Below are 26,629 nucleotides of genomic sequence, written 5' to 3' on the forward strand. Positions count from 1 at the left end.
TGGCGCCACCACATACTCACCACCCTTCGCGAATGGGGCCTTTGTGGCACTCTGCTCGTTTTTATCCGTAACTTTCTTTCTTGTCGCTCTTTCCAGGTCCATGTTGGCTCCTTCTACAGCACTTCCCATTGGCAAGAAAATGGGGTTCCACAGGGTTCCGTGCCGAGCATCCCTCTCTTTCTTGTAGCCATTAATGGACTGGTGATGGTGGCTGTTGGGCCAGCAGTGTCCCCCTCTTTGTTTGCTGACGATTTTTGTATTTACATAGCTTCCTCTGTCATGGGTACTGCAGAATGCTATCTACAGGGAGCAATCTACCAGGCGCAATCTTGGTCTCTCTCCCATGGCGTTCAGTTTTCGATGGCCAAGTTGTGTGTCATGTATTTCTGCCATTTCCATACAGTCCATCCCCATCCTGACCTGTTCTTCGATGGCCAATCCCTCGAGGTGGTGGACACCGATCACTTCTTGGGTGTGGTCTTCGATGCCTGTTTACTTGGCTCTTATCTTTGACAGCTGAAAAGGCCGTGCTGGTTACATCTCAATGTTCTTAGATGTCTGTGCAATACCACCTGGGGTGCAGACTGATCTATTCTACTGCAGTTGTACAAAGCGCTGGTCCAGTCTCGTTTAGACTACAGGAGTCCTGTCTATGGTTCTACGTCACCTTCGACATTGCAGTTGTTAGACCCCATCCACCATTGTGGGGTATGACGTACGACTGGTGCTGTGGTGTCTCAAATCCAGAAACAACAAATGTTGCCACACTATTCATATGCTCTGCATATTAGCCATGCTTATAAAATTCAGTAAAATGATGATGATTTCAAGACGCGCAACTAATTGATTATTGGCACTCTTATCTTAATGTGAATGTATACATTTTATGACATGAAGAAAAGAAGAATTTCATTGCTAACATATGTTGTATCATGAAAATATATTAGTAGTTCTGTGACACTGTGTGATAATGTCAATTTTTGGGAGGGTGTGGGAAAAACCTGCGAGAAGCGCAACACACTAAGGGGAGTTGGAATGCCTATATCAACAATGTTATATTGTGTTAACTGGCTTTTTCACATCTCAGAAATCACTGGAGCAATGGACCTGGACCTGCTAATGGACATTGTACATCATGTTCTTAGTGTACTGTATTAAAACTATTGCATTTCAGTGACTAGTTTTGGAAATACTGTTTTTTAACCATACAGTTAAATTTTGTGTACTTGCTCCAAAGTAATATTAGTTACACTTTACATTGTGTTTTTCAAACAGTGGAAAGTTGCAAGATAATGGTAATATGGAAAGGTTAGTTTGTTCCTCACCACATACAGGAGACATTGCATTGCAACATGTGCTATGAAAAAATGATAGAAACATTTTTAGCATTCTTTTCATTGTACCAGTCTGCAACTCATTGCCCCCTTCTTTGTGGTGAGTAACAGTCTATGCTTTCCATATTATTAAATTGTTTTTATTTTAGTGCACTCGACTCGGTATCTGCTTGCTGCAAATCCCAGAAAATTTGGCCGTACTACCTTAAGTAACTCCTGAGATTTAGGGAAAACTGTAACAGAAAGTGTAAATTTTCTGCAACTGCTTCTAAATTTTGAAATGGCAAATAATTCCCCCCCCCCTCCCCCTCACTCAGAAGCACTGTACACCACAATGTGTATTGTCTCTTGACCATTTTCCAAGAATCTTTTCTTTTATTCCTTGTGGACTCCTTGGTAGCCTTTAGTGCAGCATACTTTGCTTTATTGGTGCGGACCTTGTCCATCTGTTAAAGTTCTCTGATGCAATTTACTCCAGGATCAAGTCCTGTACACTGTCACACATTCCATGTTGCCATCATTAAAAGCAGCAACAGTCTCACAGACCCCTCATTTTATTGTCTTCCCCCTAACAAAAACAAATTGTGTATGGAATTGTTGGAAAGTCTCTACCCATGTAATCACTTCAACAATTCAGGATGTGCTAGTTCTGTAAAGGGGTGTTGACCTCCTTGACTGGTTAGGGGTTGGATGTTATTAGCTATATGAAGTTTTGGAGTATTGAGTCTAGCAATATTTACCCTATGTATCTGCTCTGCGAGGATAAAGTTGACGTTTAGCAGGGTGATCACTAACATTAATAATACGGAAGATGCAGTCATTTGCTCATTGAAAGCTAATCCCTAACAATTTGGGAAATAGTTTTGAACCCTCCCAAAATTTGAAACCTGTGTTCCTCTTCACCAATCATTGCTCAGTATGGAGTGCATATCTCCAGAAAAATCAATTAACACCTTATTATAAACATAGACAGCATTCAGTTAAAGGCTGTGCTAAGAGTCCTGTGTCACCATGATACAGAGTAGTGATGGAAAATGAGAAGGGGGGGGGGGAGTGTGTGTGTGTGTGTGTGAGAGAGAGAGAGAGAGAGAGAGAGAGAGAGAGAGAGAGAGCGCGCCTGTGATTGTATGAAACCTGAAGCCATGGAATGGCATCATGACTGCAGAATGGGCGTAGGAGTAAACTCAGTATGTTAAGAATTATGTGAGAGGTTGAGAGGTGTGGGCTTGAAACTTTTTGATAGGATATCACCTTCTCAGCAGACAGATTAAAAGTGAAAGATACAGCTCAATATTTCAAGGCCTGGGTAATTTTGGGTGATGTGACCAGTTGGTGACAGGTAGTGGTGGCATGTTTGTTAAGCAGTCCACATACAATATGTGAAAGTTTTCATAGATGAACTATTATAGTTTTATGACATCACATCTACATCTACATGGATACTCCACAAATCACATTTAACTGCCTGGCAGAGGGTTCATCGAACCACCTTCACAATTATCTTATTATTCCAATCTTGTATAGTGCGCGGAAATAATTAACACCTATATCTTTCCGTACGGGCTCTGATTTCCCTTATTTTATCATGGTGATCGTTCCTCCCTATGTAGGTTGGTGTCAACAAAATATTTTCGCATTTGGAAGAGAAAGTTGGTGATTGGAATTTCATGAGAAGATTCCGTCACAACGTAAAATGCCTTTCTTTTAATGATGACCAGCTAAAATCCTGTATCATTTCTGTGACACTCTCTCCCATATTTTGCAATAATACGAAATGTGCTGCCTTTCTTTGAACTTTTTCGATGTACTCCATCAGATCCCACACCAGGCAGCGGTATTCTAAAAGAGGATGGACAAGTGTAGTGTAGGCAGCCTCCTTTGTAAGTCTGTTACATTTTCTAAGTGTCCTGCCAATAAAACGTAGTCTTTGGTTAGCCTTCCCCACAACATTTTCTGTGTGTTCCTTTCAAGTTAAGTTGTTCGTAATTGTAATACCTAGGTATTTAGTTGAATTTACGGCTTTTAGATTAGACTGATTTATCGTGTAATCGAAGTTTGAGTTCCTTTTAGCACCCATGTGGATGACCTCACACTTTTTGTTATTTAGGGTCAACTGCCACTTTCTGCACCATTCAGATATCTTTTCTAAATAATTTTGCAGTTTGTTTTGATCTTCTGATGACTTTATTAGTCCATAAACAACAGTGCCGTCTGCAAACAACCAAAGACAGCTGCTCAGATTGTCTCCCAAATCGTTTATATAGATAAGGAACAGCAAAGGGCCTATAACGCTACCTTAGGGAACGCCAGAAATCACTTCTGTTTTACTCGATGAATTTCCATCAGTTACTACAAGCTGTGACCTCTGACGGAAAATCGCAAATCCAGTCACATAACTGAGACAATATTCCATAAGCATGCAATTTTACTACAAGCTACTCGTGTGGTACCATGTCAAAAGCCTTCCGGAAATCCAGAAATACGGAATCGATCTGAAATCCCTTGTCAGTAGCACTCAACACTTTATGCGAAAAAAGAGCTAGTTGTGTTTGACAGGAACGATGTTTTCTAAACCCATGTTGACTGTGTGTCAGTAGACCGTTTTTCTTTGAGGTAGTTCATAATGTTCGAACACAATCCTGCTGCATATCGACGTTAATGATATGAGCCTGTAATTTAGTGGATTACTCCTACTACCTTTCTTGAATATTGGTGTGACCTGTGCAACTTTCCAGTCTTTGGGTTCGGATCTTTTGTCGAGCGAACGGTTGTATATGATTAAGTATGGAGCTAATGCATCAGCATACTCCGAAAGGGAGGACCAGAAGACTTGCTTTTATTAACTGATTTAAGTTGCTTCACTACTCTGAGGATATTTACTTCTACGTTACTCATGTTGGCGGCTGTTCTCGATTTGAATTCTGGAATATTTACTTCATTTTCCTTTGTGAAGGCATTTCAGAAGGCTATGTTTAGTAACTCTGCTTTGGTAGCACTGTCTTCACTAGTATATCCATTGCTATCACGTGGAGAAGGCATTGATTGTTTCTTGTCGCTAACATACTTCACATACGACCAGAATCTCTTTGGATTTTTTGCCAGGTTTCGAGACAAAGTTTCGTTGTGGAAACTTATAAGCCTCTCACATTGAAGTCCGCACTAAATTTCAAGCTTCTGTAAAAGATCGCCAATCTTGGGATTTTGTGTCTGTTTAAATTTGGCATGTTTGTTTCTGCAACAGTGTTCTAAACCATTTTGTGTAGCAAGGAGGATCAGCTCCGTCGTTTGTTAATTTACTTGGTGTAAATCTCTCAATTGCTGCCAGTACTATTTCTTAGAATTTAAGCCACATCTGGTCTACACTTATATTATTAATTTGGAATGAGTGGAGATCCTCTCAGGAAGGTGTCAAGTAATTTTTTATCTGCTTCTTTGAATAGGTATATTTTTCACTTATTTTTCAAGGATTTGGGGGTTACAATATTCAATCTCGCTACGACAACCCTGTGTTCACTAATCTGTGAATCAGTTTTGATGCTTGTTATTAACTCCGGATAATTTTTTGCTAAGAGGTCAAATGTGTTTTCACAACTGTTTACTATTTGTGAGGGCTCATGAACTAACTGCTCGAAATAATTTTCAGAGAATGCGTTTAGCACAATTTCAGATGATATTTTATGTGTGTCTCCGGAACTGAACATATATTTTCACCAACATGTAGAGGGTAAATTAAAGTCACCACCAACTATTATCATATGAGCTGGGTACGTCTTTGAAATCTAACTCAAGTTTTCGTTGAACCTTTCAGCCAGTGTATCATCTGAATTGGGAGGTCGGTAAAAGAATCCAATTATTATTTTATTCTGGTTGCCAACAATGGCATCTGCGCATACTAACTCACAGGAAGTATCTACTTCAATTTCGCGACAAGTTAAACAATAGAGAATTTCTCGTTCCAGTGCATTCCAAAGCATGATAGACTGAATAAAACGCATCAGATTTCTGCTTCGGGGAAGGAATAAGGCCAGTTAGATGCAGAATCACCTTCTGTGTCACAAGCAGAACTAAGTAGACTCCTTACCGGTTTACATCATTTGTAGAAGCAGCCCACATTTGTAGGATTTTGTGTTACAACTTACCTCATATGAATATATGGTGTATAAGAGCACCGCATCTGCATGTGTGCAAGCTGCCCGCTCACTTCCTCCCCCCTCCCCCCCCCCCCTTTACCCCACACGCAGGAACTAACTAAAAATGTCATAAAGAACCACGTCCACACAACATTGCGGACCCATGTTGTCAGCTCCAGTTTCCCTAGTTTATTCTCCACAGTTACACATAACCACAAACTTTCATTGCCGACAAAACTTTCTACATTGTCAGTACATGTCTTCACAGTACAACTGCTCATAAGATGCTTCATCCAACATTTAGTTACACTGATCAACAAGAACAGAGATATGGCAATTTTAGTGTGAAGATGTGTGTAAACAATTGGTTATTCGATATTTATTAACTAAAAGCTACTACATTTCATTACTATTTCATGGAGAAAAACAGATGTCAATTAATTTATCTTTCAGAGTAATTACATAAACAATAAGTATAATTATAATTATCATTTTAAATATTCATGACTTCAGATGTGAATGTAACTGGAAAATACATTAAAAATGCAAAGTAATTAAATTTCTGATGAAATAATTTACCTTGTGTTAGCTTCATACTTCATTTCTGTTTGTAAAATGTAACATTTCGGTTACGACTTCAAAATTATAGTAAATGCAGAATTACAGTATCAATCGCATTGGATCATGTTATGAACTAATTCATATCAAATTCTGCAGTATATGATGGAAAACACACACACACACACACACACACACACACACACACACACAAATAAAAAGTAACAATGATGAAATAATTTCTGTCCCTTATGGAAGAGTATTCTAAATTTATATCACGCTATTTGTAATGAAAGCTCTGAAAGCTAGAACTTTCTTTCTGCCTTGTATCTTATTAGGGGGTATTGAAGTTTTCATTGATCTGTGCTACAGACAGAATAACATGTGTAGCACATGAACAATTGAGGAATGTGTGAGGTAATAGAGATACTTTAGCAATGTTACACACATCCACTTTTGTAAACAAACTGATTTGCATGAGATACGTCCATAAATTGCTGCTAAAGAGCAATAGTTGCAAAACACGAGGAGTGCATTCTGTGTGATATACCAGTTTGGTTATAACAAGGGAAACTCCGCATTGCACCCCCCCACCCCTCAGATGTAGCAGTAAGGTGGCCCAGTGGATACCCTGTCAAAAATATATATTAAGCATGAAAACAGGAAGATGGTGTACTGAACTGTGATAAAAAGCAAAATAGAAGCAGTGAATGGTCTAAGAGGAAGAAGTACAATAAAGAGCAGCCTGAGACAGCAGTGGTGCCATGTTCAAAACTCCCTTGTGCCACTTATTTTATTTCTTATTTTTCACAACATTATGAACTGTCCATCCTGTCATTGAAATGTTTTGTTCTCTTTCTGTAGTCGTGGCAATTGTCATACTATACGTTTGTTATAGAATATGAGTCATGTGGTAAGAATACATTACCATCGTAAGTAAATGTGATGTATAGTGGGAGCAGGCGAGATACTACATAGATGTTGCACAGAAATGAAAACAACAAATAAACGGAAAGAGTCAAAACTTCAAAATGGAATGCAACTTGAAAAATGTTAAAAACATATGTTTTGACAGAGCACAGAAAAACTGTGTGATAGTGAAGCTGTTGCATTCATTTGTTTCAGCTTATGTGACAAACTATTAAGTTTTCATTGTTTCCTTGGAAGTGATCATTCACATTCACACACACACCTGTACCAGGCAATGGGGCATGTCTCACTCACCAGTGGTACAAATTAGGTACAGGGTGTATACGACCCGGGACAACCGGGAAAAACACGGGAATTTTTTCATCCGGGAGAAAACCGGGAAAAACCCGGAAATTTTTCGGAATTCCGGGAATTTTTCATTATTTTAGATTTCAGTTAATTTTTTTAAAATTTTGGCTGCAGAATTGATTCCCTAGCAAAGAATGTTTGTATCCTGCTGCTGGAGAATGATACTGCAGCAATAAAATATAAACGAGAGGGGGAAAAAATAAAACTTTAGTGACAAAGGAAATGTGCAATTTACAACAACAAAAAACCGTGCACCCACAAGCGTTTGCAAATAGCAAAAATATGTCAAAGGTCGTAGGGCGCAGACTGTAATTCTTCGTAACAATAAACTGCATGCTTTGAGCATGACGTCACAACTGTTCACATTAGGTTCGTTTGACCAATTGCCAGCGGTCTGTTGCGCAGGTTCATTTGACTCGCGTCTAAGCAGTACCTTCTCGCGCTACTTGAAGTTTGGCTGTTAGCTGTATCGGTAGCAGCAGCAAGCAGCCAGATGCACACGAGAAAGTTTTTACTCGCGCGCCGTAGCTGCCAGATTCATGCTTGCACAGAGTTGTAGTGGGGAGGGGTTAACCTCCACGTGACACGTGTTTACGTTAAGTGATTTCGCTGCTTCTCTTCGTGTACAGCTCCCAAGTCAAATGAAAACCAAACGGATTTCCGTGGGCGGGAGCTATCAAGTGAATTAAAATATTCACATAATTACGAAGGGCAGAAATATATTATTAATTTCAGTTTTCTGATTTTATTTTATTTCCAAGTTGTTAGCAGTCAAGCATTAATCGCCTTGCAGAACAGTGAAGTTATTTTTGCAAGTTTGCTAAAGAAATTTAGCTTTATTAATCTTTCCGCTGAGGCAATCATTTTATTTGAAACGAAGTGTTTCATTCTACAGTATTAGCTAATTCCAACTTTTCGCTGAATTTCAAGTGCACGTTACCTTCTGCCATATATGGCATTATGCCGTAATAAAGAACCAAAAATGAGATCGTAGAGTACTGGTACTCCAAGGAAATTTACATCCCAAAAACCACACTGAAAAGCTTAATATCAGATGGGACCTACTTCATTGTGAATCTGGAAAAAGCCAATTCACACTTCAAGCCGAATTATGCATTTTAGTATGATTTACGAAATTCCGATGCTCTTTGGAGCACCCTCTGATGCCCTGTTTCTTGTATGGTGTAATGTAAGCTCTTTTAGTGCTTAATACAAACGAACATACGGGCTTCTTACACCACTGCAGTTTCACACGCACAATAATGCCTGTTTTCTGGCGCTCTCTGGAAACATAAATCGAACCTATTTTTAACAGTCTTCGGATAGTATTGCGAACGGTGGTTAGAAAAGCGCTACTTTCAAAGTAAATTTCTTTTTACGCAAGATGAATTACGTTACGTGTGAGAAAGTGGGATGGATATCTAAATCACAGAGCGTTCGAAAATGAACAGTTTGAGGACTAGCCACTTACAAGAATTTCGACCCGACACATTTATGTCATAGTTTTAAATTTACTGGCACATTTGTGTGATGTATCTTAAAATATAACACACGCAAAAAAGATCAATATTACATGTGAAAGCTTAGCTTCTGTTGTAGCGTATTAATCCTAGAGACTAATATTATATGTGAAAGCTTAGCTTTTCTTGTAGATATACGGTACTGTGTACATTAATGTAAACCGTTAACTTTTCCTCTTGCGTGTTCGCGCTATGTAACCAGTGATCTTGCTATTGGCTGACTATAACACGTGTCCTATGCTCTGAATAACTGCTGCCATCGGCTGACGAGATCTCGTGGCTTGAGCTATGACTCGCTTACAAAAGGACATAGCAACCTCGGTTTCAACGCTCCGCAAACTAACGCGCTGTGTTTGGTGTAATTCGAATTTATACTTCCGTAATACGAAAATATGGAACGTATATGTTGCTTCAAATTTTTCCAACACTTCTCTCCTTTTTAAATTAGAAGTCTCTCCAAAACTTCTCTGCCCGTCTTTTCTTTTTTTTTTCCGGGAAGTTCTACGCGATTGTATAAAACGTTAACCATTCAAAGAATTGATAAGTTTTACAGTTCCGAGGGAAAATCTACGGAAAACCTACTGTCACTTAGCACAGAAAAAGTGTATTTTCGCCCGGGAAAAAGCGTATTTTTTAAACGGGATATCCGGGAATAATCCGGGAATTCTTTTTCCTTGTCCCCGTATACACCCTGTAGGTATGTCGATAAGAGATTCCTATCACATGATGTACATGCTGTCACTAATGCCATATATGGCACAACAGATGTGTTTTCTGGTGGATGATTCAGTTGACTTATGGCCTTGTCATCAAATGTTTGTCTTTTTCATTTGAAAGCCACTTTATTTCGGCTGCTGCTAGAGTAGTTGTGCAGAATCAACTGTCATTATAGGTCCCCACCTTACCCCTCGCTGTTGCAAACTGACATTACATCATGACACAAACACAAAAGTGAATAAATCGTAATGTGAAGAAGAAGAAGAAGAAGAAGAAATTGGCACAAAGGAGTTTTGAATATGGCTTACCCGCTTGACGGTCCAACACCATAACCTCTTAACCATGACGCTGTTCCTCTTTCTGGCTGCATTATATTGCACTTCTTGTTCCTGGAGTGTTCACAGTTTCGATTTTGCTTTCTTTCACACTCCAATATACTTTCTTCCTGATTTCATGCTTGATCTGTGTTCAGTTTTTGACGGGCTATCCACTGGGCCCTCTTGTTGCTAAATCTGAGGGGGTGTGACGACGAGTTTCCCTTGTAAGCGTGTACCAGCTGTTATGGAATGTATGTCTGGCTTGCTTCATGATGAGAATAGTAGGCCTATGTGAGGATGACATTAGAGATGTGGGAAGAAGTGTCCTGAGAGATATGCTTGATTAGTTGGTCAGGACATATTCTTCTGTTTGAGTTCAGTGGAGGGGTGACAGCAGGGGAGACAGCTAGAAACATTTGCACTGTGTGTGGGATTAATGTCATTGGAAAAAAGATTTTCTCGTTTTAAGGCGGTTCATCTTGACATTAGTGACTCCACTTAGCAACTCCCTGCATACAGACCTGCGTGCATCCACAAAAGATAATGTTATGACTCTGGTGGAACAGTGACTGTGTGGAGTGCTATGAATTGCTTCCCTGCTGTGTAACTATCAGTGCTGACATTTACTGTCAACAACTGAGATGTCTTGCTGTCGCAGCCCAGGAAAAATGACCGAGAAGACTGCATGATGGGATGCTATTCCACGATATTGTGTACCCACATTCTGCTAGATTGATAAAAACTACACAGGAGTTAGATTGGGCAGTCATTCTGCACCCACCTTATTCAGCTGATCTTGCATCCTCAGATTTTCAACTTTTTTGCTCTCTATTGAATAACCTTCAAGGAACACTTTTCCAGATGAAAATGCGTTCCAAACATAGCTAGAGAAATTACTCAACTCAGAACCATGTGATATTTGCAGTTACAGAATCAAAAAGTTACCTCAGCATTGGCCAACTGTTGTAAATAATGACAGAGAATACAATATTGATGACTAAAGTCTCTGTTATATGTATCTCTGGTGTTCATTAAACTTACGGAAAAAGTATATGAATATATGTGTCAGCTTGATAGTGAGTAAAAGTTGTGGCAAGATAATCAGAATATTAGTTTTTACTGTAGGTGTGGTATTCGGGGGAACTACTTTTTATTGTGGACCTGACAACAGTCAAAATGGTGGGTTGTTGTTTGTTCTAAACATATTTTACCACTTTTGTTGAAACCCAGCCATCTCAATTCTCTCACTTGCTAAAGCTTCATTACTTCTCCTTACATTACCCTGCATGTGGGGTGTGTTCAAAGTGTTGAGCCACCTCCTTTCCTGCATAACCTTGCGAAGCCTTGAAAGCCTTTCTTCAGTGGATATGTGATGGAGGACATACATGTGTAGTTGCAAATTTTCTCCTGCTAGCAGAAATCAATCACTGACAGTCACTCTGTGACTGAGGACACATAGTGAGTGCTTATCGAATTGTAAGTTATAAAGTGGAACAAATTGAGTGGCAATGTTGCATCAAATTCTGTCAAAAGCTTGGCTATATGCAATGGAAACCATTTGCAAAGTTCAGCAGGCTTGTAGGGCCAATGCCACAAGCAACTCAAGGGACAACCGCTGTAGAAGTGGCACACATCAGTGTGTCATATCACATTACGAGACCTCGCAAACAAGATGAGCTCAGTGTGGGATCAGTACACTCAGTATTGACTAACAATTTGTGCAAGGAGAATGTGTCAATAAATTCTTGCCGAATTGCTGAGGGAGGGAGATACACACACACTTCAGATCTGCAGCAATGTCTAGACAAGATTTACTGTTTTCTTTGACACTCATGGGTGGTGCTTCAATACACAGCACAAGGTCAATCCATCACTGTGGAAATTCTTCAGCATCAGGAGGCCCTTTGTCACCTTCATGCAGAGCAGTGCAAACAACCATATCCGTGTACAGCAAAAACTAGCTCCAACGTGATAAATCACCTGCCCATTCTGCGTGTCTGATTCAGATTTTCCACAACAAACACATTGCTGTGGTTAGGCAGGCTCCCTACTACTCTGACATGGCTCCGTGTGATTTTTGGCTATTTCTCCAACTGCTGGTACTCATGAAAGGAACATGATTTGATTCATGTGGATTATGATGGCCTGGCTGATCACCATTCCAATAGACGCATTATTGATGGTGTTAGCTGTTGTAACTTTACAGAGGTAAAGAAATTGACACAGAATGTAAAGTGAGGTTTGCATCAGATCTACTGAAAAACCAAATGAAGTTACATGTAAAGTGAGGTGAGCTGCTGCATGCGCTTTGGCAGGAAAAATCTGTGAAGTTCTGGAAGTTACCGACAAGGATGTGGAACTATGCCAATTCCAGTGCTGTGGCCAGCTACACTGTGTTTCTCAGTTAAGGATCTATGGTGTGAACAGCCTGATTGAGGTAGTTTAACAGATTCTTGATTGGGTTTAAATCCAGGGAGTTTGGTGCTCCTGTAACCAAGCATGTACATTGTTGGTTGTGTGACTTGCTGCATTGTCATGCTAGTAGATGCCATTGTGCTGAGGAGAAGCAAACTGCAGGGTAGCCACTCAATGTAGAAACTGGGAAAACTGAGAAACATCAGGGAATTGTAAAATTCTGGGAAAAAGCAGGGATTTTTCACATACAAGATCTGTGTAAAAAGTATACGACCTTTGATTTTCCCGCGCAAAATAGACTATAGCGCGGTGCCACTGTACGCTGTAAAGGAAGAGACCTTTATGTGTATGTGTTGTCCCCACTTTCCAACGCATCAGTCGCTGCCTGTCGGTTGCTGAGGGAGGTGCTAAACAACGTGTTTGTCGGTTTACTGATTCTCTCAAAATGATAATGTGTTGAGCAAAGATACTGCATCAAATTTTGTCAATAGCTTGATGATTCGCATCAAAGTTTGTCAATAGCTTGATGATTCTCAAAGTGAAACAGTTTGTAAAATTCAGCAGGTGTTCGGAGAAAATGCTATGGGTGTAACACAAATTAAGGAGTGGTTCAGCCAATTCAGAAATGGCCGCACATCAGCGGAGAGTGACCAGCGTTCTGGCAGTCCTCAGATTGCTTGGAGTGCAGCTGTTGTTGAATTGTGCATCACAAAAATGCACCAGAAGGACAAACAGTGACAAAGGAGTACTATCAAGATGTTCTTCATGACGCAGTTTGGTGCAGAAGACCAGACATGTGGACGGCGAAAAACTGACAACTTCATCATTCATCCCACTTGATCCAATATTTCTTGGCCAAACATGAAATTACAGCCATGCGCCAACTTCCTTACTCTCCAGACATGATACCTTGTGACTTCCAGTTGCTTCCAAAATTGAAGACGCCACTGAAAGGATCTCATTTTTAGAGTAGAGAAGAGATAATGTGGAACACGACAGAACTGAACACCATTCCAAAAGAAGAATTCCAGAGGTGTTTCCAGCAGTGGAAGGATCGGTGGGCTAAGTATGTGCAGGCACAAGGGGGCCTACATTGAAGGGGATTAGGGTCCCAACCTCATCACATATTCGAAATATTTTTTCTGGCCAAAGGTCCGATACTTTTTAGACAGGCCTCATATTTCTTATTTCTGGGATTTAAGTTCATAGCTCTAAAAACGGCGCACTTTTTTAGTGTCATACAGATCTCGTGTAAAAGATGCTGAAGTGTTTGAAATGTTCTACTAGTGGCGAGTGTTACATGGCTCACTAAGACAGGTTTTGCCAAGAAGCAGATAAAGATATTCAGTACATGTGAGCCTTGCTACCAGGTGATGTCGTGTGAAGCAAGATATTTCTTCCACAGCGCGGCTGGCATGTATTAGTTTTTTGAACTGGGTGACATCACAAAATGTGCAATTCCTCCACTTTGCAAAACCTGTGTTAGTGAGCTGTGCTTCATTATTTCATGTTACCATTTTCGTTTCAGTATATGTTGAAAAGTAAGTTACGAATTGCAATTTTGTTTAACAGTTAATACATGGCAGTAATATTTATTTATACTTGTTGAACTAAGATTATGGTATAACTTTTATTAAGCACAGTACCCAAGTTGTGTTTTTAATGTATATATGCATCAGATTAATCGTGCAGTTTTCATAATTAAGTACCTAAATAATAAGAAAACATCTTTCACAGATGAGTGCTGGTAGCAGATGTACTTTCAACCTTCTGTGGTAGCTCAATGAAGAATACTGAGTATGGTTAGATGAAATGAAAAAAAAGACAAGTATTTTGCCTACTGTACACTAAGCAAAGATCATTTGGTTTAAGTAATGTGGGTAGAGATGCATTAACAAGTCATGTGGAAGGGAAGAAACATAAATTTGCATTTAAACTTTCAAAGAAATGTTTACCTGGGTCTCGTTTTGTCAAAAAAGATTTAGAAGCTGGTTGACTCACAGAGCCTTTACATCTGGAAAGTGATGAATAAGTACAGTGCAAGCATTTTGTTCGTCAAATGCCACTTCTGATACTCGTGCAAGACAAATTCTGTAAACATCGGAGCAATCGACAAAAGCTGAAATTGTGTGGTGCCTGAGTGGCATGATTCAGCAAGATCTTTTTGCAACACAGCAGATACTGTTTCTCTTTTTACGTTGTTGTTTCCAGATAGTGCTGTTGCACCAAAAATGCAGCTATAGCGTACCAAAGTTGTACACGCAATTTTTTAGTGATATCATTTCAAAAACTGTAAAAAAAGTGACTTGTTGCATGCTGTGACAAAAGTTTAAATATAATCACTCAGAAGCAACAAAAGGATTTTGGAATACCGAGAAAAACGAGGTCTCCCTGAGATATTTAACATCTGTTTCTTAGGACAAACAACAACATGAAACTTTTAAATGGGTTAAAAAGTGGTTTGTATGAAGAAAACATGAAGAAATTTATTCAAATATCAATAGATGGTTCTAATTTCAACTTTGAAGGTATTGCAAGAATTAAGTGAGGCAAAACAATTACAGGTGCAGTTCTTTTAAAAATTGTTACCTGTGTATTACACACACTACATTATGCTTGTAATACAGATTTTAGAAACGTTGGTTGGAATACAGTAGAGTTTTTGTGATCATTGTATTATTTATTCAAGGATATGCCACAAGAAGAGGTAATTATATTAACTCTACATGTTCCAGTATTTCCCACTTAAGCTTTGCTGAATGAGATGGCTAGAAAATATAAATGTAGCTGAGTGAGCTATTTCTATATTGTCAAATTTATCAGTGTTTGTTACAGATGATGATCAGTCTGTGTGTCAGACTAGTCAGAGTTTCAAAGTAGTTTCAGAGCACATCACGTGTAAATTACTTGGCACAAAATTGAAATTTTTTGTATCTGTTGCTTCACACATTGAACCATTTTTAACTGGGTCCCAAAGTGATGTCATCAGCTCCCATTCCTTATGGTGTGTTGACAAATATTGTGAAGATTTTTATGAAATGTATCATAAAAGAAAGTTTTGAACAGTGTATCTTATTTTCCCTCAACTGACCTAACAAAGGTAATTTTATTCCTTCAGGAAGTATTGATCTTGGTTTTGCAGCAAAAAATAGTTAAAGTAGGTTAAAGGCATCACTGATTTAAATATACTACAGTTCCGAAATGACTGAAATGTCTGTTCATCCTGTATGAAGATACTGTTACAGAAGTTAATGGAGAAGTCACCATTAAAATTTTCTTTGACGAAGACAATTTCATTTTTAGATCCAAATTTGGTGGCATTCAAATCAGCAGAAGCAACCACTCATGTACACTTGTGCCTTCAGCTTGTGGTTGAGAAAGAATGGCTTTCTGGAATGCAGAAGCACCAGTTTAAGGAGTTTATTGCACTATCAAGAATAAAAGAAGAAATGTCCATGTACAAATGAAAGGAAAGTATACTGGATCAACACTGAATCAAACTTTTAAGCTCATTTGTGGAAGAGGAATTTCCTGATGTAAGATCTTTGGTAAGATTTATTTCCTTAATTTCTCATGGGAATGCGTAATTGGATTGGGGGTTTTCTGTGAATTCAGAATGTGTCATAGAACATCGAAAAGAAAATATGCTGATTGCTCAGTGGCAGGTTTTTGATGGTTATTATTTCTTCTGGAGAGATAGTAAATTTGAAATAACAACACAATTCATACGTACAGCGAAAAATGGTCATTCTCATTATGTGGAGTCACTGGAAATGGAGAAAAAAGAAAACAAAAAAACAAAAGGAAAAGGCAGAGTGGCAGAGAGACACTGAAGAAATTAAAATTCTTACAATGAAAAAGTTAAAATTATTAACAGATGCTGGAAAGGAAGAGGAACTTAATGAAGAAAAATTCAAGAACTTGTAAAGAAGTCTCACAAAAAACTTTCTTCCTTATAGTTATGTATATTTGAGGCATCTACAGAATTTTTAGTAATTTCAAAGTAATGTTAAAGTTTTTCTTACAATCTGCATGTGGAGAAGATTATCTACTTGCAATACGGTTACATGTGTGTTAATGTGACTAGTATATTGTTCTATTCAATACTGATTGTGTAACAGTAAAATATAAGGAACTACACTCTCCACATCATCAAACGGGAGATTCAGTTTATTAAATACCATCTCACAAGAAGTCTTCCAAAAGTGTGTGAATTTTGGATTTGCATTGAATTGTAAGTATTTTGCCAGTATTTTTATTTAAGTAGTAGGCCATTAGTTAAACTTATGCCTGTTTACACACAACTAATAAATGTGATATTTTCAATATTTATCACAATTTTTGGTGGTCAAATCAGTTAATTTAATCTTATTTCGGGTGTCTATTAAAAATGTGTACACTTTATATCTGGAATATTCTTGTCAGGTATGTGTGCTTTATCCAGTTCACTTTACCATTTGGTGGCACATTGAAATGGCAATTTGCCTGAGTACATTAAATACTTTCAATTATACTGCATAATCTAAAACCGGCAATTTAAAGAAAAGTAAAAAATACTGAATATTTTAAGCATGCTCAACATTCAGTTTCTACCCCTAAAAAGACTAATATTGCAGATGTTGTGTCATTAGGATTAAAAGGGTAGAGTGATCAGCTAAGCTTGTTCACACATTTTACATAAAACATTGAAACTTTTATTAAATTTAACATTATCCCACATCAACATATCAAAACAGACTTACATGGTGTCACAGCTCAAAGAAATATGAATTTGAGAGCAAGCCAGAATTACTTAAGACTTAAGCCTTCACTTACATCATTTAAGAAAACAGTTCAGCAAATCTCATATCAATACAGCTTTATCCAGTGTGTCTTTCAATTATGTAAACAAGTTGGACAGTAACTACGAATTCAGAAATACTTAGTGTTAGGAGAAGAAAGGCAGGTATGTAACGCAACAGTGAAAAAATCTTATCTGAAGAAAGAATGAATGGTTTAGTTGTTTAATAACTGGCAGCTAATACCTAACTGTGGCGTATAAGCCTCAATGTCTTTGAGAAAAATATACTTCAGTCAAGACAAGTGTAGCTTAATTGTAAAAGATTAAATTGAAAACTAGGCAAGACACTCATACAACAATAACTAGCAAAGGAAACTCTCGATCACATGGTTTTCTTTGGCACATTATTATGCAAACGTAGGGAATGAAGCTGCTTAAAGACTGGTACATCAATCACGGGGAAAACTATCTTTCAGCATTTCCAACTAACATTAGAAAAAGCTATAATAATAGACACAGTACGTACATGATACACTCATGTTCAGAAAAAAACAGAACACCATGAATGTTTATAGAGGAGATGTTCATATTCGCAGAGCATGTATGTTAGTATATTCTGCAGAAATGATTAGCATTTCATTCACCCTGTTCAGCATGTGTCCTATTGCCTAGTAGGCACAGAATCCACCATGGGCCCTGATAACTTTTCCATGCTTCATGACATCAACAGGTATAAGGCGTGAATGGCCTGTGGTATAGCCATCCACTCTGCGTTTATCTTGTTCCATAGTTCATCTGTGGTGGATAGCATTGGATCACAGCACTGTACCTGTCGTTTCGCCATATCCCATACATTTTTGATTGGTGGCAAGTCTGGTGATCAGGCAGGCCAGGGCAAAAGGTTGACATACTATGACACCAAGAAGGCAAGTGTTCCTGCAGGAACATGTGGTCATGCATTGTCTTGCTGACAAATGGCATCTGAGGTGTTATGAGGAAAGGGTATGGCTACGGGTCGCACTGCTCTCACATGCACCAACTGTCATTTGTGGTGGTACCCAATAGCAATCCCCACCATAAAGCGTTAAGTTGGCACTGAATGTCTTGTGTGAATGCAGCCACTGTGATGCTGCTCCCGCTGTCTGCAGTGAACCAAAATGCAGCCATCATTTTCAAACAGAACCTGGATTCGTCCAGAAACACTGTCTGATGCCATTCCTATCCCCAGTGACATTGTTCCATACAACACTGCTGTCTGGCATGTTTCTATACATTCATCAAAGGCAGTTGGAGAAGTTGACGAGTCACATGTAACTGTGCCATAATAAATGGCAACGGACTGTCACCACTGATAGTGTATGATGTGTTACATTGTTCCACTGTTGCGCTGGAGCCGAGGGGGGGGGGGGGGGGGGGGCGCGTTGGTTGATGTCTGGGTAGTGCAGTCTGACCCATCTCGTTGTGTTCTATGGCCTTCTTTGAACCGTTCTGCACACACCCATTGCACTTCTGAAACACTTCATCTTAAATGAGCAGCAATTACCCGGATGGATGCATCACATTCTCTTATGCCAATAAAGTGCCATCTTTCAAAATCACTGATTTTTTTGGTGCAGTTCATGCAGTATGTCTGCCAGGAGTCCTGCATGTCTCAAGTCACACTTTTCCATCCACCTTCAGTTTATAGTGGCAACGAGAGCCGCAGTCACATTTTACCAGTAGGTGGTGGTGCACCATGATATTGATGTTGGACCCACAGGCTAATGTGGCTCAAATGCTTATCATTTCTGGGGAACATACTCGTGTACATGTTCTGTGAAAATGAATGTCCTATCACTAGTTGTTCAAGGTGTTCTGTTTTTTTCTGAACATGAGTGTAATATAAGACATAAACAGTGTTAGCTTCCATTTTTCACTGCATTCTGCACCTGCATCACTTTCCTTCATACCTGTGGCAGACATTTAGCATATCAATTCTTTCAGGTACTAAATGTAAAGGGAATCTAATCTGCAACAATAACTAATAGCTATTAATCACTGTTCTTAACATCAAGTGCCAGCAGTTCAACATTTCCTTTCACTACTTCTACTGGCTGGCATCAATACCAGTACACATTCTAGTAACTGATAGTTAATCACTTGAGTACAACTCAGATTCATAAAATAATGAGGAGAAATTTCAACGCCAAAAGAAACAATCTGTATTCTTTAATTCAGGAACACAGTCTGTTGATGGACTCAAGACAGTACCTTTTAGCACAAATAGTAGGCACAGCCCAGGCTCACTACACACACAAGTGCACTCTCTTCCATCGTACAGGCCCAGCAGGATACAGATGTCTGATATACAGTCTTTCATAGCATAAACTTAAGGACACACACCAGGCCAGTTGTGGACATTTGTTTACAAGGAAAGCCGTCACAACTGTCTGCTTCCTCGTCGCACTCAGTACTGTCACCAACTGTCTCCTCCTTGCTGCCCCCCCCCCCCCCCCCCCCCCAGATAACTACTGTTTCTGGTAGCTATCTCATAAATCAGAGATGGTGGAAGTAATGCCATCTTAGGTCACACATTGGAACAGTGCCAACCGTGACACACTATTTGGGAAAAATAAAACTCTGGAAAAGTCTTGGCAAAATCAAAGAAGTTGAATCGGCCAGTAGATTGGTCATCCTGGCATGGTCCCCAGGGCTAGATACATACATGTGTTGATCCATTGTGCCTTCCAGAATGATGAGATCACCCAGAGAAAGCCATGAAAGTCCTCAGACCATAACATTCCCTCCTCTTGCCTGGACTCTTCCAATTATTGTTGTAGGGAGTTTACTTTCAGATGTTTCATGTCATACATGCCAATAACCACCTGTCTGATGGAGCATAAATAATCATCTGAAAAGGCCAACTGTTGCCACACAGTGGACATTAAATTACAGTATTGGCATGCAAATTCCAGCCTTTGTCATTTATGAATATCAGTGAGGATGATTGCTTGAACAAGAGGCCTGCTCCTGAGGCCCATACACAGCAATGTTTGGTGAATAGTTGTAGAGGAGACACTGTTGGTAGACCTTAGGTTCATCCAGCAGTCAGTTGCTCAACAGTTGCACATCGATTCGCCCTTACGTATCTCCACAGCCTTCATTCATCTGTCATTTATGGTCCTTAGTGCATCACAGTATCCTTGGTGCCCCATTTGGATAGTGCCACCTTGCCATGCGCAGTTAACTTTACCTTGCCATCTCGCAAACAGTTTACAAACTTAGTAATTTTGGGAATGCTTCCATCCTTGGCCCGAAAGCCAATGATAATGCCCTTTTGAATGTAAATAAATTGCTCGTTTCCTGCTTTACGACGACTGCACTGTTTTCTGCATCCCCTGACACACTTTATACACTCTTCATTGATTGTGCTGCCATCTGTGAGAGGTTATTGACAATGAACACAGGCAGTGGTCCATTTATGTGATTGGATTGTGTATATTAATTTACCTAAACACACTTGCTTACTGAGAAACAATCTTTGCTTTTCTTGCTGCCCAAGGACAATGCAGTTCACTTGCTGCAGTTCTGTAATGACAGTTCACAAATATCTCAATGTTACAAAATGGCTAAAACAGCCACATGGTTCCAGCAGCAGGTTGTCAATCTAATGGCTTTCAGGGGCAAAAATAATTATTGTCCGTGTTTCATATTAACCGGATTTAAAAATTTGAAACACTGTCTTCTTCTCCTTAAGAGGTATAATTCTTCATTAAATGTGTAACTTAAGTACTAAAGTTAGGAAACTGTGTATGTGTCTTGATGCAGTGTAACTCATGGTGTGCAAATAACACAGACTGTATTTATCCAGTATTTGAGAGTGAAAGCACTTGATGACTGCCATCAAACTTTGCACACAATTTCTAACCTTTTTGATACTTCTCATTGACATACCACAGAAAAATAAAAGGAAAAACGTTTATTGCATACATTTTTGCTTCTTATGCAGTAAAACATCAGCATTGAGAATGATGTTTAAATTTATTACTTCTTTAATATCAACTCTATTTGCAACAAATTTTGCAGACAGTATCCACATATCACTGAATGTACTGCAAAATTGTCATTTTATGACCCATAATTTGGGAGATATGGTGTCAAACATTGAGATGCTTGAAAAATTAACTTTCCTTAAAATGGCATGCAAATAACCCAGACTATGTTCATCCAGTGTTTGTTGATGAGTGCACTTAGCAATGTCCAATAAACTTTAAACAGAATTTGAAAACTTTTGTGAGCTTTCTCTTGCTTACTGCCCCGCAAAATGATGAAAGTAAAACAGTTTACAAACTACAAATGTAATGTTTTAATGTATTATTTCTTTGCTACTAACAGTATTCACTATGCATTTTGCAGACAAGATCAACATATGCCACAGAATGTACCTTCAACATTGTATCATTGTATGACCCATAGTTTAGAAGAAAAAGTAGCTTTTCAGAAAACTGTAAATAGTTCTCGCTACCCAAAACTAATAAAGCCAACAAAATTTGGAGTTTGTGTCCTCAACCATAAAGTTTTTGCATGCTTAACATTAAATATTTAACACATTAATCATTTGTAAATTTGTAGTCACATGTTTGAAACTGTTTTGTACATGGGAGTCATATTCTTTAAAGAAACAAGGGGGGGGGGGGGAGGTGTGTGCCATAGTACCAGTTGTTAAGGTTTCTTCCTGTTCCAGTGGAGCACTAAGAGAATGATTGTTCAAATGCATCTGTTTTTGCTATGATTAAATTAATCTTGTCTTTATGATTCCCATTTCAGCAATATATTGGAGTTGTAGTATATTCTTAGACTTATTATTTAAAGCTATTTCTTGAACCGTTCGAGCAAACTTTCTGTCCACTCTTCCAGAGTCTGCCAGTTCAGTTTCTACAGTGTATGTGTGAAACTCTCCTATGGGTCAGACGAACCTGTGACCATTTGAGCTGCCCTTCTCTGTATACGTTCCATATTCCCAGTTAGTCATTTTTGGTTCAGATCCTGGACACTTGAGCAATATTCCAGAATGGGTCACAAGATTTACTTTTAAGCAATCTCATTTGTTGCCTGAATGCATTTTCCCAGTATCCTACCAGTAAACTGAAGTCTAGCAATTATTTTGCCCATGACTGAGCCTATGTTATCATCCCATTTCATTTTCATCCAAAGTGTTACACCCAGGTATTTGTAGGAGTTTACCAATTCCAGTTGTGATTCGTTGATAATACAGTCATAGGATAGGATGTTTTTTTTGTTTGTTTGTGTTGTTGTTGTTGTTGGGTTTTTTATTTTTTTTATATCTTCTAAGAAACTTAACAGTTTTGTGTCTACATAATTTTTACAGTAGTTACTTGGCCCTAAGGAAAACATCAAGGAACACTGGTTAAATTTCCACTGTAAATTACAGATCCTCCTCACTCCAGCCCCACCTATCTTGTAAGGTGGATAGGTTGCATGTGCTCAGGTCAGAACAATTTCTGTTAGGACAACAGCCAGTAAAGCACTTTGTTGAACGTGTCTTGCATTCAGAGTACCAGGTAGGAAGACTGATTGCACGCGTAAATACGTTCAGAGCACACAGGGACAGGTACAAAGGGGCGTGCGTTAACACATCCAGAGCAGTTAAAGGGTTAACTCTTGACTGAAAATTGGGGAAGCAGGTGCTTTAAACCGCATTCTGCCTTTATCACCAAAAATTTTGGCATGGTAACATATTCGTGCTCTTTTAACACAGAAAATGCTAAATCTTTTCAACTTGTCTCTCTTTGTAGTTCAGCCTTTGTACTCAGCATCTCCTTCTCTCTGCCATTGTCTATTTATGTCCTTTACCACTGCCTTCCCTTTCACCCATTAACGTAAAGCCAGTAAAGAAAAGTCGTATGGCATGAATGGCTGGGAGACCCCAAAGGGTGAATTCATTTGCCTAATTGGAAAGGTTTTCCCTGTCATCTGTGCCTGCAGGCAGCTTTCCACTATGAAGTCTGAGAACTGTGTAAGTAAGTGTATCTGTTAAAGTGTTGGCGACTGTAATTGTGTGTGTGTGTGTGTGTGTGTGTGTGTGTGTGTGTGTGTGTGTGTGTGTGTGTGTAATGTAATATCATGTTCATGTTGGATGATGATGATGATGATGATGATGATGATGATGATGATGATGATGATGATGATGAAAGAAGGGAGACGGTGAAACATCGTGCTGGCACATAGCCTACCCTCTTGAATAGTGCCAAGGGAGCCACTGAGCTTAACGTCCCCGTATAATGGGCAGATCACCAACAGCAGTGCCAGTCACATGTGCTCACTTCATGAGACACTGCAGAGAGGTTTGGAATTTAATCCAGGACATTGGTGCAAAGACTGGTGATCAGAAACTTTTTACATTGCCTCATATTGCCTTTACGCCAACCACTGTCTCCACCTTAACTCAGTAGCTCAAAAATTCTGGGGTTCAACTTGATGTGGTGGTATATTACAGCATCAGTGAGGGACTAACATTGAACTTCAAAAATAGAAGGGTGCTGCATTGTATCATGGGTTTCCAGTGTTCTGTAATCAAGAAAGTGATATAAATCAGATTACATGAAAGTCTAATGAACAAAAGTGCAGGCTTCCATTTCAGGTCAACTTGGGGCAACGAAATACCAAAAATTTAACAAGTGTGTACTCTGATTACTCTGCCAAAAATAAACAGGATGGACAGTTATCCTCAGTAATAAACATGTGGCCATTCCTCTACCAGGACTCTCACTTTCAAGGGCTTGAAATTTACTATCCTGGTGTTACTCTTGGAAATGAAAGATACTACCAGAAAGAATAAATAATAGTCAGACAAGATCCAGACATTTTTTTTCAGAAGATAAACTACAAGAAACTAGTTGAAATGTCACTTCAGAATGAACATATTAACTCAATTAATTAGCCAAGAATAATTCAACCATTACAGGGAGATTACTGCAAAAGTCCACATTTGTGTATAAACTATCTGGTACACAACAGTCCTTTGTAATGCCACATTTCAAAGGCATCTATAATCTTTTAATTTCTGTCTTCCAGTTTGTTGTGAACCTACGAACATGAAACAATGCTCATTCTTGCAATGACAGTGAGTTTAGATACTGGACTCTCATCTATGAGTAGTAGTGTTCAAACCCCGATTGGATTCTTAGAACAGTGGAAGAACAGCATGAGTGAATCATGTTACTCATTGATAGCTATGGAAATCACTTAGACGTATGGAATGTTCCTGCAGTGGCATTTTGTGTAGCGAGTGTCATAATATGGACTTTGTTTTTGTGATATGATCCTGGTCAACCAGTTGTCATGATTACTGGAACCTTTTGATTAGTGATTTGTTCTGTACTGCATATGATGTACCAATTTATATGTGACTTTTGTCATTGTTGCGTGATGATGCACTTCAAGTTTTATTTTTATAAACTGGAATTACTTAAGTCATGTGGCTGACTCACAGTTGCTCTAAAGCCTAATGAGCACTTCTGGCCCTTTTAGTATTGACTGGCAGAACTGACGGAATGATCCTAAGTAAGCTGTGTGAGCAGTTTGTGTTGTTAAATGATGTAAGAAAGTGCCTGAAACACATACCATACTGAAGTGTAAATTACTCATAGGATAGAATAGATGATGCTAAAAATGGACATAAGATTACCATCATAGCTGTTCATTGCAAGCAATTTCTTTAAGGATTTTCCTTGTTCGTGACTGCATATTATATTCCGTGTATTTATGTACTCTTGTATATTTAATTTGTTATTTTTGTTGTAAAAACTTCTCTTATTGAAAAAATACTACTTTTAAACTTGAATGAAGCCTTATCTTTTAGGTACATGATTTCTATTGCTTCTGTGTTAGTGTCAAGAATTTAAATTAAGTAAAGTTTCCTTTAAATTATATCTCTGAGCATTATCTGGTTGTTTTTATCAGGGGTGTGCAAAATTTATGAAGAACACCTGAAGAGGCAAAATCCAAACACTCCATCCATCACATACGACATAAGCCAGTTATTTGATTTTGTTGACCAACTGACTGACCTCTCATGCCTTGTGTAAGTATATTACATTTTATTTAATAGATTTTCAAAGCTCTCTTCAACTCTGTTAGCTTTCCATCTTTCTCATCTGCCTCCTTTTCTAACAAATAATCACTTTAAATGTTTGGTAGATAGATAGTAAAATCCATTTAATTTTGTTCTGTCATTACCACTTTACTGTTTAAAAATTTGCAAGTATGTTCATCACTTCTGTCATCAGTATTCAGTAATACTATATATCGTGTTGTAAAAATGAATATTACTGGTAAGCACAAGTGCCATGTATGTTTCCATAAATTGAGTGATGTTTTACTCGACATATTTTTGATAAAGCATCCATGTGGATTGCCTGTGTGTTGCTAAACATCTGTGAAGGTTGTTTGAAGTTAAAGAGTGTGTAAGTAAAGCATCTCCAATCTCAGATTGTGGAAGAGGAGCAGTTACAAACTTCATTGTAATTGAGAAGAAATCTATAATCGAGAAGAAATCTATTTGGCAAGTGCATTAACTTGCATCTTCTTCTTCTTCTCTCTCTCTCTCTCTCTCTCTCTCTCTCTCTCTCTCTCTCTGGAAGCAACTGAACACTGCGAAGCAAATGATACTTCATACTGTTGCTAGTTATTTCTTTTCCTTTCTTTTCCTCTTCCATGCATGAAGGGGGAAAATAATTGTCTTTATCTTATATCTCTATGAGCCCTAAACACTCTCATTTTTTCCTTGCACAGCGTTAACATTGGAGACATCAGAATTGTTTTGCAGCATCTTGCAAATGATGGCTCTCTAAACTTCAATAAGATTTTACAAAAAGATATTCGTCTCCCAGGGATTTGGAACCAGTCAGTAACAAATTTAACGGCAAATGTATGAATTACTGCTATGTATTCCTTTAACTTGCCTAGTGGGGTTCTCAAACACTGGAGTAGTATTTCAGAATTGTTAGTGCATGTGTTCCGTAAGTAGTTATAGAACTCTCCCTTTCATGTTCTTTACAACAGACCTTATGTAATTGTCCCAGTATGTATCATTTCACAACATTACACCTATGAGTGAATCAAGCAGCATAGCATTAATCCTGAATTTGAATGTTACAGTAATGTTTCTCCTATCTTTCCCAATTAACTGATATTGAGATACATTTAGCACAAACTGCCATTCATCATACCAAACAGAGATTCTGTCAGTCATTTAAAATCCCTCCTGTCGCATATAGCAGTAACAGTGGTATCAGCATACAGTCTCAGATTGATGGGTAATGTACATGGAAAACAACAGTAGTTCTGTCTCATTTCCATGGACACTCTTGATGTTACCCTGATCTCTGATGAACAATAGCAGTCCCTGACAGTGTACTCAGTTGTATGACTCAACAAATCTTCATCCCAAGCCACATACTTGTAAACTGCAGTGTAAATGTTACTACCACAATTACTGAAAATCTAGGTTTATAAAATCTGCTTATTGGCCTACATTCATGCCCCACATGATATAGGGTGATTTCATGCATGTCATGTC

At 38.6% G+C, this 26,629-nt stretch overlaps 1 protein-coding gene across 1 annotated transcript in view; it reads left to right on the forward strand.

The window, feature by feature from the left end:
- Nucleotides 1-26,629, forward strand: part of LOC126100328 (enhancer of rudimentary homolog) — a 66,674-nt gene that overhangs the window by 12,931 nt on the left and 27,114 nt on the right. Inside the window, exon 3 of the mRNA XM_049910941.1 lies at nucleotides 25,012-25,132. Coding sequence (XP_049766898.1) covers nucleotides 25,012-25,132 — 121 coding nt within the window. The remainder of the gene's footprint in view (nucleotides 1-25,011; nucleotides 25,133-26,629) is intronic.

This window comes from Schistocerca cancellata, chromosome 9 (assembly GCF_023864275.1).
Source record: "Schistocerca cancellata isolate TAMUIC-IGC-003103 chromosome 9, iqSchCanc2.1, whole genome shotgun sequence".
Classification (NCBI taxonomy): Eukaryota; Metazoa; Arthropoda; class Insecta; order Orthoptera; family Acrididae; genus Schistocerca; species Schistocerca cancellata.